A 12,029-nucleotide genomic window follows, 5' to 3' on the forward strand; every position below is an offset into this window, starting at 1 on the left:
CCTGCCACCGTGCCCTATGGCCGTGCCACCCTCAGCCCCTGCCACCGTGCCCTATGGCTCTGCTATCAATACTGAGATCCCTCAGCAAATCCGAGACTTTTGTTCTCATGTTTAGCACCCTCACAGGGTGACAACCCAAAGACCCAACAGAAGCCCCATTTTTCATGTTCACAAGCTGCAGAAGTTACACTTGGGACTGTCACGTTTCCTACCCAACTCCCTGTCTTGACAAGTCCAAAAGCCAAAATCTGCTCCTGCAAGAAATGAGACTGACAGTCAATACCACAGCTGGAGAAGCAGCTGCTTTGTTTAACTTGATTTTAAGTGATCACAATCTAGCCCTCTGCCCTCATGTAACCACACAACAATGACTTCTCTGCATATCCATGGAAACACAATGTACAGAACAGCTATTTCTGCAACATTTTTATTAAAAATACAGTCCACAAAGGAGAACCTCCATACTCAGACATGACATACAGTGCTTGGGCATCCTGCTTTGCTACCAGAGAGGGCAGCTCAGGACTGCAAAGCCATTGATGTAGCAGCAGAGAGCCTTTCACTAGTGTCAGCATCTTCCCTCCCTTACACTAAGAGGCTTGATACCCGCCCAGGAATGCCACCGTTCAGTTTGCATCATTGGAAGCGTTTCCAAAGGGTTATTGGTAAACTAAAGGATCTTTAGAGAAATGAGTTACAGTGGCAGGAAAAAACTGAATGGCAATTTCCTACTTCCTCTCATTTGAATAAATACGGGTTTTTCTGCAGAATTTGACTGGCCAAATAAAAACAGTGCTAGGTCATTTAGGTTGTGTACATGAAAAAAAAATAATTACCCTGAAGTACTGTGCTCTAGATAGAAACCATACCTACAGGGTTTACTGGGAGCAGCAACTCTTACCTCTTCCCTCTTAGAGTACAGACACCACAGAACAAGTTTAGCATGAGGTACTGGAAATCAGAGCTTTTACAATGTAAACACACTTTTCACCCATTAAAAAAATAGATCAGAGGAAGATATAAACATCTTATTTATTAAATCAAATAGAAATGCAAAATATATTTCACATGCCTTACATGGAAAAGAGATGAACTTCCAAGACTTTAAAGCAAAACTGTGTCAGTTGACACGCAGAACATAGGAACATTATAAACAGTCACAAAGAGGAGGAAGGACTGGGGGGAGGTGACATGAGCAGTTCTTCCCCACTCTGAGAAAGATCTCCTAAAAACAAGAACGGAGTTTAYGCTAAGCAAGCATTAGAAGCCTGAAATTAACTTTAACATACACTTATTTTGGAGGAAATTCTCTAAAGAAGTACAGTTGGCTATACTAACTAKTCAAAACAGTGGTCTAAGTTATGTATACCATACTAATTAAGAGGACATGGGTTTATTTTTTGACCATAGTCATATGAAATAAACATGGGTTTATTTTTTGAACATCAGTAGGGCCAGCAGGAGAATCAGAAACACCAAAAACACCTTTTCAAAACTAGATCAATACATAGCCACATTCTGTGCGACTCTGCTATTAAAAAAGGGAAAAGGATRAAAAATAGTACTATTTTTCTAAATATTTTAATAATTTTGTCATCCTCCAACTCTTCCTCCCTCCTACACACAATTTCTTGGAAACTGAAATGACACTCAACAGCAAATACGAAGCATACACCAATAGTATATTCCACAGTTTTTCTAAAGAGTCAATAGTCCAGCAATTTTAAAGTGATCTATGTGCAAAAAATAAAMAAATGAAAGGTTTTTTTWAAAAAAAAATCTGCTGCAGCCTTAACTTCTACCTTAAAAAAAAGAAACTGAGGATTAGCACTAAGTTTCCCAGTGGAGGACAGATCCGTAACTCCAAGTACTCTGCCTAACCTGTGACTTGGTGTTGCAAAACTGTTAACATCCCAAGTTTATTACCTGCTGSCAAGTGGAAAACAGACTGCATCCCCATGAGAAGTAGGAAAACCACTATTCATAAACTGGTCTTCTGATATACATAAACATATGGTGCAGGTATGTATTCAGAGACTGCTACCTAGAGCTGAGAACAGTCCTCCCAGCATGACTAACAGTAAATTATTAACAATAAAATGTGCAAGACTTCTAAGAGCAGTATTTGAAATGTTCCTGCCTGCTCAATGCCTCTAGGCCTAAACTATCCGCTCGTTAATAGTGGTGTAAGTCAGGGCAGCTCTGGTGAAGTTACAGTAGAAATCACTGTRCATGAGGATTTCTGTGTGAGAAGAACAGTCCCCTGAACTACAGACTAGTTCAGTCCTGACCACACTACAATAGGGAATTGTGTTTAAACCATGAGTAATCATGCAATCATCTCCCAGCATAGTACTTCTTTTCTGCACACATGGAATGTAAATGACTGAGATTTACAACTGATGATTTTGCAGATTTAATGGGATTACATTTCTCTAATTGTTCTGGCAATGCAAACTCAGTTAAAAAAAAACAAAACACTACCAAAAACACCACCAAAAAAAAAAAAAAAATCCCAAGCTCACTACTGTCTGCTTTTTTTCTTTACTGGATGGCACACAGTTATGGTTTTCTAACAGTAAGTGTTCAAAGACATCAGATTACTTGGGCTGGGGTATGGTAAAGTCCAGGTATGGAAGACACCACAACAGGTGATAAAGCTTAATCACGGTTGAGTAACAAAGCAGATCTTATGTCTGTTACCAGTCTAGTAAACGGARATGACGCCCCATATCCTAAGAAAGGGCTGAAACAAAACAATCACCAACTCATAAAATGCCTTGAGTTTTCCAGACAAAAACTCAGAAGAGCAAAACATGAGCAGTAAAGTCACTTGGTGTTTAATGGCTTCCAAAGTCACCTTCCAAAACAGTTCAAACATCAAACTGATTCCCAACTTGAAAGCCACGTGGCARTATTGTCCCTTCTGCCACCCACTGCTGCATGGGACAGCGGAGCATTATGGAAGCTGAGGGGGAGAGCAGCTGCAGGAAGGTGACAGCCCTTTGACAGTGTGAAGSACTAGCACACTGGACCACAGCAGGAATCTCACCCAAAAACACAGGGCCTTGAGGAGAAGAATGAAGGCAAATGCACTTGGCCTGGTGCAAAGCACTGAAATACTGGAGAGTGTCCAGAGAATGGGTGTGGAGATGGTGAAGGGTCTGGAACACGAGTCCTGTGAAGACTGGCTGAGGGAGCTGAAGGTGTTAAGCCTGGAGAAAAAGAGGCTCAGGAGGGACCTTATCACTCCCTGTAACTACCTGAAAGGATGGTGCAGTGAGGTGGGGGGTCAGTGTTTTCTCTTGGGTAACAAGCATTAGCACAAGAGGACACAAGTTGTGCTAGGAAAGGTTTGGATTATGARGAAAATTTTTTTCACTGAAAGGGTGGTCGTCAAACATTGGAATAGGCTGCCTAGGGAAGTGATGGAATCACCATCCCCAGAGGCATTTAAAAAAACGCAGACAGGATGCTCACGGACATGGTGGATCTGGCAGTGTTGGTTAATGGTTGGACTTTATGATCTTTCAYGTCTTTGCCAAACTAAACAACTCTATGATTCTATGAAACCACATACCTTAATGCAGGAAAATGGTGGTTCTGGTGCAGTTCAAATCACAGCCAAACTGGTTTCATTTGCCAAGGATAGCTGAACACTAACAACACATTTCAACGTGTGTTTCAAATGCTGTTAGGCTCATACCACATACAACATTTAGCCTTGGTTTGCCTCCCCATAATGCACTAAAGTAAAACCAGACCTTAAGGAATAACTTGCATAGTAAGAAAAGGTCATCAATTTAATCATTTACTTTAAGCAGGCAAGCAAATTTGTAAACATTCAAAAGCGGCAGCATCCAAGTTACAAACAATTTAAGGAAAGAAGAATTGAGATTATTAAGGTTCTTTATCCTCTCAAAAATTTTGGAAATGAACTTTTAAAACACTGCAAACATTGAACACTCAGTTGCACTTCTTCTAATCCTAGTAGTTCTGCCTTCCAAGGAATTCTGCTTTCTAAAACACACGATCTCACAATTGCCATACTTTTTAGCATTTGCTGTTTGGAAGTCAGCTACCAGAGCATTCAACCTCAGTCTAAATCCCATTAGCAAAGGGAATGCTTGTGTCTTGATTCAACACCTCTTTAACTTCTGAGGGTAAAGCATCAAAGAGGTGATCTTCCACTATGAGCCCGCTTTTCCTGAGAAGCTGACACTGCCCCAGCGTAGCTGGCAGACGGTCCAAGCAGTTTCCCTTCAGTTCCAGGTAAGTCAGCTGCAACAGCTGACTTATTTTATCTGGGATTGAGGTAATACAGTTTTGTCCCAGACTCAAAGTCCTCAATTTAACACATTTAAACAACTGTTTTGGCAAAACGTCGACTTTGTTTCCTGTGATGTGAAAATGCTGAAGATTTTGGAGCAAACCTATTTCCACTGGAATCACCGCAATTGAATTGTAGCTTACATCTAAACACCTAAGTTTCTGTAAACTGAACAGTGCGGCAGGTAAGGTTTCAAGTTTGTTATTGGAGAGATAAAGAGACTCCAAATTCTTTATGAGGGTAATGGATGAAGGAATGCTGACTATTTTATTGTGCCACAGCTTTAAACAAGTCAATCTTTTTAAATGCTGGAAACTGATGATTTCTTCAATTGTGCGTATGCTATTTGACTTTAGATCCAGTTCCTGTAAGTTAGAGAGACTGAAGATGGCATGGGGAATTCTCTCCAGTTCACAGTTCTGCAGTTCCAACTCCGCAACATTAGTCATTTTCTTAAGGCTATTGAGTACCACAAGCTTAGTGCCATCATTATGAATGACTAGTTTTGTCAGATGTGGTGCTACATCTGTGATATTGGGGGGAATTTTGGTCAAATTGCTCTTCACGTGGAGAATTTTAAGGTGTCTCAACTCTCTAAGAGATTCAAGCCCTATCATTTTATTATTTTCAGAGTTCAAGTTGCCTATCAAATACAATTCACGGAGGGTTTTGAGCAAATACACCCACGCAGGAATTTCTGCAACATCTGTGAATTTCACATGAAGGCATCTCAAGTGGTCCCGGAGGAAGCTGAAGGCAGTCTGCTCGACCTTTGCAGGGCAGTGGTACAGATGAAGCTCCTGAAGATTCGTCATCTGGGAAATTTTGGCTGTAATTTTCGCTTCAGGAATCAGCTCCAGTTTTAACACGTCCAGATCCGTCAGATCAAACACTGCGTCAGGGACCCCTGAGAGCATGAAGAGATGCAGCTCCTGCTTGTCCTGGGCATTGCGGGAGACATGCTGCCGAAGCTTTTCGTAAGTCCATTCGTGGTTTAAACTAATTCCGCGCAGTTTGTTCTCGCTTACCTCTGACAAAAAGACACCGAATCGCTTAGAATACAGCTGGTCATACTGATCTACCATGTGCAAGAGAAACGCAAAATCATTTTTGACATCAGGGATATCACTGAAGCTACTCTCTTCTCTGACCTTTTCAAAAGAATATTCTTTTAAAGGTATTCGGAACAGCCAGAAAAGCGTGTAGAGGCAGATGAAGCCATAGACACAAATGAGGGAAATATAGCTGATAAGCAGCTTTTTCAACATATAAGCCATGTTGTGTGTACATTCAAACTGTGTGTAGCCAATCAGGTGTTCCACTTTCGGGTTGCAGATGTGCTCAAAACTAATGGTGTTGACAAAGTTTGCAGTATAGCAGAGAATAAATATGAACTTGACAGTCTTGATGACTGTCTGGCCAACATAGAGCTTATAAATCAGATCACTGTCTTCCACGTGAGCCCGGAACTTGCGGACTTTCTCAAACAGCGCTTTGGCTTGTTCTCCATCTTTCTTATCTAAAATCGTGACACTGGGAATCTCGATCATTGGCTTGTCAGCTGAAAATTTGAAGCCAGATTTGGTTATCATGGGAGTGCTAGCACTTGGGCTTCCTTCATCGCTRCTAGTGGAAACGTACTTGGGTAGGGACTGCGCACCAGTTAACCTCTGTTTGTTCTCCTCAGAATCCTCACATGCCGTTTCAGACAATGCTTTTGTAGTCCAAGGAGACTCAAAGCACTTCCCCAATATAGATACGAAATGCTCAATTTTTGAGCAAGTCTTGGGATATTTAAACCAAAAATTACTACTGACTATTAAAATGATAGTATGAATGAGAACAAGATAGGGAAAATACTTTGAGTACCAAGGAAGAGCCAAATGATAGCACATCTGGTTAATAAATACATACTGCTGAAAATCCAAATTTGTTTTACGGCCTGAGGAATCTTTCTGTTCCTTCTGCTCCTGGCCTGATTCAGTGGGTTGATACTGAGAAGAGGTAGCTCTGCTCACAAGAATGTCAGGTGTTACAGTAGGGGTACTTCCGAAGGGAACAGTTCTCATTGATGCTTCTTCTTGGCCAGTGGTTGTTTCAACAGTGGTAAATTCAGCCTTCCCTGATGTATCAGGCTGCACTTTTGAATTTACAGCAGACTGCAAAACTGGCAARCAGACCACCTGGTCCTTTGTCAGCTGCATGGTTCCAGCAAAAATGGCAACCATTAACATAACAACGGCGAGATAATCCATAAACACATCCCACCATGGTTTCAAGATACGGTAAGTTGGCTGGATGTCACTGAGCGATGCAACTTCTGCAAGGGTAAACATTCCTGCAAGAGAACAAAGACAAAATAAGTATTGTTGACTGGGGACATTTTTTTTACCATTTAAAAACAATCCTGGCATGACATACASATCCTCAGAAGGTTTTACTCTTCATTATGTTTTATTGCCTGTCACACATTGTCCATCATTCCACTCAACAGTTTTCTCAAAGGATATGACCAAAACATTACTTTAGCATCAGAACAGAAGTCTTCTCACTTCAGACTAGATCATGTTTACATAGCTTTGCCACTTCACAGCACCAAAGCCTGCTCTGTGCAGGAGAAATATCTGAAATGTTTAATACTGTAGCTGATAGGTATTAACAACAAGAAGACCAATAATAGACTACACAACACTAAACCAAATTCTGTAGAAAAGATTGCTTGAGCCTGAGCACATCAAATTCAGTACTAACGGTATTTTGTAGTACCTTGCATTTAAACAAAACAGCATCTTTCTAAATGCTTTGCACTCTGCTCATGACTTGGACAGCACATTTTAGGTCTTGTTATGTTGACAGCAAGGTCTTTAAYTTCTTTTCATCTAGCACAACAACACACTATCTTCTACTCCTTCCTACTGAGCATCCACAACTCTTACCACATTRATTAGCTCCTTTCCCTTTTAAGTGCTGCACAAGTGAGAGCCTTGCAGTTATTATGTGAATATTTGGCACAAGTTTTTTAACATAATTGGTTGTTTTTAAGTAAAAACCAGCTGGATGTTGCCCTGAGCAACCTGACTTAGTGAGTTGCATCCCTGACCATGACAGGAGTGTTTGAAATAGATGCTATTTTTAGGTCACTTCCAACCCAAACCATTGATTCTATGATTGGACCAAATATCGGTACTGTAAGCATTTTTCCCCAATTGATTCAACCCAGTTAACCAAGAAGAAACTCCACAACTCTTACCTAATATAATGAGGAAAACATTTTTTTCAGTTTATCATCACAGTCTAGTGATTACAGRAAGCTGGGTAGTGCAGGTAGCACCTGCAAGGAGCAGACTGCAAGGCTTTCACTTTTTAARCATAGGCACTGTGAGACAAAGCAGCAAACTGACCATGTGAAAACCCAAACTTCCTTGCAGCTTTAAATAACTTGTTTTGCTTTTTGTTTTGACAAAATATGGAGGACGCAACTTATCAGCTTTTAAAAAATGAGCTTCCTGTGCAAGTAGGATGTGGTAAAATCATCATTTTAACTGCTGAACACATGACCCAAATTTGCCATTTCTAAAGAAAAGTACCTAGCGTGTGTGCACACATGCAGCAGGGAAGGAGATGGCATATACTTTATCCCTCTGAGTCTGTCTCCCTTTGCTTGGGAGAATAATACCTTAGCCAAGCACAAGGAGACCAAAGCAGGCAGTAACAAGGGGCATTAGATTTAYTATTTTCAACTTGCAGCATAATAGTTCATACAGACCTGCACCTCCCATACCCTAAAGGACACTCTCACAGGCAACATATATACACCCGTGACATAACAGACATTTCTACACGTAGAACTCAACTACCAGCAACTGCCGATACAGCCMAAGTCATGCACTAGCACCCCTCCTTCCCCACAGAAGTGCAAGCAGATGCCACATCTTGGTCTGTGGGAAAGGCCAGCACTTGTTTTTACTGACACAAAGCTCATGATGGAAGTGTCTCCTCCAACACAGGGACAGAGGCCCCTGGCCTCCCACGCTACCAATCTCACATACCAAGCCTGGGAGCTGGTGGAGGCAGCCAGAGAGGAGAGGACTTTATCTCACTGCAGCACTCATCTCAGTGCCCTTGGCAGTTGCCAAAACTTGAAAGTTAGGGCTCAGTTTCTCAGGGACCCAACAGAACGAGCTTCCAGTTCTCATTTTCTTTTTTTTTTCCAGTGGCAAATGAATGCCAAATGCTTCTCCCTTGTCAGAAGTTGTCAAGGTCTTACAGTCCTCTCAGCTTCACAAGCAGCTCTTTCCAGCAGCAGGGCTCCTGAGCCTGTCCCCACACACCTCTCCAGGGCTGCAGGTGCTGTAGCAAGTGATAAAGGATACAGACCATAACACACCCCACAACTATCAAAGCCTTGCAGTGCCTTACTTGGAAGTGAGCTACAAACTCCCATCCTTAATATCTCCCAGTGCTTACCTACACCGAGTCACAGCATGATTGCTTGTCCAACAATTGCTACCTTTGACATTTAAATAACATTTAAATAACAGTGTGCAAATGAACAGCATTAGCTACTAGCTAGAATTCATGGCCTCCAGAATTCCTTTCACAGAAGGATGGTGTTTTTTTTGCTTCTGGCATGGGAACACCTGGATAAAGCACTGAAACCCAAGCACTGCAGACACGACTGCTCTCAACAGCTGAAATATGGAAAAAAAAAATGACAGCACAAAGTGGTTCCAGCTAAAGACTTAAAAAGAACAACAATAAAAGGAAAAGCTAAAAATCTCCTCTACCAGACCTCTTGCACGCACAAAACCATTTCCAAAAAGGTTTGGAGATACAACAGAGCCTGAGTAATCCTCTTTGTGAGGCTGYAGACAGCATGGTGTAACAGAAGCTTTACACTGAGAAGTACCACAGCCGATGTTCTGAACACATCTTTTCTTTCAAGTTACTGATACTCAGAGRAAAGCAGATGTTTTGGCAGATTAGCAGTTATAAAACACAAAAAACTCCTCTGTGGCATTAATAACACTCCCATAAAAGACAGTCAAACCTTTTTTCTATCTAGCAAAAAAGATCAATTCCAGAAGCTGAAAACAGGCTTCTCTCCTTACATGTCCAAAATGTTTAATGTCCCAAGTCTTAAAAACCAAAATGAAAAACTATAAACCTACACCAAGTATAAGACACATTCTGATGGACTGCAAATAAATTTGRTATTTTCTCTCTTAAATCCATCATAACATGTATTGGTGTTTGATTTTACTAAACTAATAACCATAGAAGTTAACTTTTACTATATTTCTGCACACACTTAAGAGATCAAACTATTAAGGGGTGCTCAGAACAATGGGTCTGTACAGTATTGTAATGGGGGTTTGGATTTTCTCTATTCCACAGCTGAATTTAAACTATTCAAAGCTTTTAAAACCTACTGTCTGGAATATTCCTTGGAGTAGGTGGATAGTATTTTCATCACTAATTTTCAATTCCTTTTAAGAGTGCCAAATTGGGGGTTAGCTTTCATTATTAGCTGCAGCGATAACACAGAAGAAAAAAAGAAAAAAAAAAGACGCAAATGCCAGTCTGTGTCTGGCAAGGAGAGCCTGCAACACCCTGCCATAGGTGATCTCCTCTCAAGGCATACTCTACTCACAACCCCAAAAAGTCTGCGGGAAGKTAGCTCAAACCGAAGAACAAAGTCCTGTGCTGAAATGTTAAAATACCTGATTTCTCATGGTGAAAAGATGCACTTCTTTCAGCCCTTTTCACAAGGCACCAAACAGACTCTGAGGTTCAGCAGAACATGGGGTTTTGACACACCCAAGATCCCAAGAGACCCATACTAGAAAAGTGAGTTTCTTGAAGAGAAATATTTTTTATATTCCCAATATGCAATTCCCAATATGCAATTTCAGGACAGACGGYTTTTTTAAATAGCACATTTTTGTTTAGTTTTAATAAGCATTCTTTTAATTCAAGCCTATTGCAGTATGATCCTTAGGGCTGCACTGTTACAGGAATACTTTAACAAATAACCTTTTTTCCTCCCAAACTCTTTGTCTCCAGCTCTGTAACACGGATGACATTCTAGGACAACATAAACTTCTCCCTGCTCCATCCACCACTTCCAGCTATATACTGCGTGTACTCTTTCTCTGAAAAGGAAAAAAAGTCTTTAGCCTAAATAAATGTAACTGTTCCAAGCACAGCTGTTTCTTGCTACCATCTACGACTTTGGTGGAAAAGCTTGAATTTCTAAAATAGTGCAGTAGTGTGATCTGAAGCTCTAKAATCAAACCTACTTTGTTTATTTTGCAGTTATACAAGTTACAGTGAAAATGGAATATAAAAAGGAAAAAAAATAACAATGGCAATTGTTACAGGCCCACATTAAATCAGCGAGGGTAGCAACTAATTCAATAAATCATTCTTCCTAACAATTACAATAATTTGATTAGTCTTAAAGAAAAGCTGTAATAGAAAGAGGTCAGAATGTGATTAGCCTGGTGAATTTCTGACATTTCAGATTATAAATGCTGAAATACAAAATGAACATATTTGGGATATTTCCTAAGAAACTGTTCTAGCTTAAATAGAGAAGTTAGCGGAAAAGGAAGCAGCAGATTGGTATGTCACTAATGTTTATTTACATCCTACTTCTTCCTGTACTTACAGATAAAAACTTTCTGTCCTGTAGCTCACTGGCCCTCCTGTCTTAAAAGCATATTTAAAGTTAAAGCTAATTCAAAGTCAGAACAAACAAATAAAACAAGAATTGTAGCACATGATACACTCATTTACTCTCAGGTTCCCAAGACTCCAAACAAGTCCACTTTGTTTCAGGAAACAAAAAGATTCTTGAATTCGCCTTGTCACTGCATCTGGTAAAGAATTTCCTGAAAAAAAACTCAACATTTCTAGCTGAAGAGAAGAAGTGCTACCAGGAACAAAATTGTTTTCTCCCTTCCCACAGGAAATTAAGGAGGAGAAAAGTTTTCCCATAACTAGAAGGCTTTGCTAGCTTGTTTTTGATCTAGTAACCATAAGTTTAAATTTATTTCCGCTGTATATTTTGCTGTGTCTTTTCACCAACCATCTCTCCTTCTGCAATATCCTATTAAAGCAGACTATTAGACCTTAATGTGATAAGAATGGATTACAGATACCTCTTGGCCACGTCCCTGCTGGCCAAGACCCTGCCAATATTAATCATTACACAGACAATCTGCAAAGGTTAAAAAGATGGCACTATCCTTTTCTTTTTTCTCCCTCCTTTTCTTCTGGAGACCCCAGAACCCTTGTGAAATAATGCACAAASACATACAGGAAAGTCTATGAACGAATGTAGGCATTCTGAGCATACCGACACATGCATTGGTTATTCAGTYTCTGAGATGAGCAGTTTAAAACAAACTGAAGGTTTAACCACCAGAAGCTTTGGGAGTAATAGAGGGAAATTGCCCCTGCTAAAGTAGCTGGGAATATTACAGCTATCCCCAGCCTGCTTTGCAGCTCCTAGTATGTTTGMTAAGAGGACTAAAGCTCTCTGCTACTTTATTTCACAAGGGATTATCATGCTTTACCTGAGCCCACHCAAGCTACAAAACCAGCTGTAGGTACAACTGCGATTACAGCTTCTCCACTCAACCATTCTGCAAACCAACCCCCAAAATTCAGCTAAGCACASATTTGTGCACTG

At 40.5% G+C, this 12,029-nt stretch overlaps 1 protein-coding gene across 6 annotated transcripts in view; it reads right to left on the reverse strand.

The window, feature by feature from the left end:
• Positions 1–1,014: 1,014 nt before the first annotated feature.
• LRRC8D (leucine rich repeat containing 8 VRAC subunit D) overlaps positions 1,015–12,029 on the reverse strand; it is a 52,133-nt gene continuing 41,118 nt past the window's right edge. For all 6 annotated transcript variants that reach the window (XM_057374256.1, XM_057374232.1, XM_057374265.1 and 3 more), the window contains one exon: positions 1,015–6,668. In XM_057374256.1, coding sequence (XP_057230239.1) covers positions 4,102–6,666 — 2,565 coding nt within the window. In that variant the 5' untranslated portion in view covers positions 6,667–6,668 and the 3' untranslated portion in view covers positions 1,015–4,101. The remainder of the gene's footprint in view (positions 6,669–12,029) is intronic.

This window comes from Malurus melanocephalus, unplaced genomic scaffold, assembly GCF_030028575.1.
Source record: "Malurus melanocephalus ecotype Western Australia unplaced genomic scaffold, MMel_1.1 scaffold_8, whole genome shotgun sequence".
Taxonomy (NCBI): Eukaryota; Metazoa; Chordata; class Aves; order Passeriformes; family Maluridae; genus Malurus; species Malurus melanocephalus.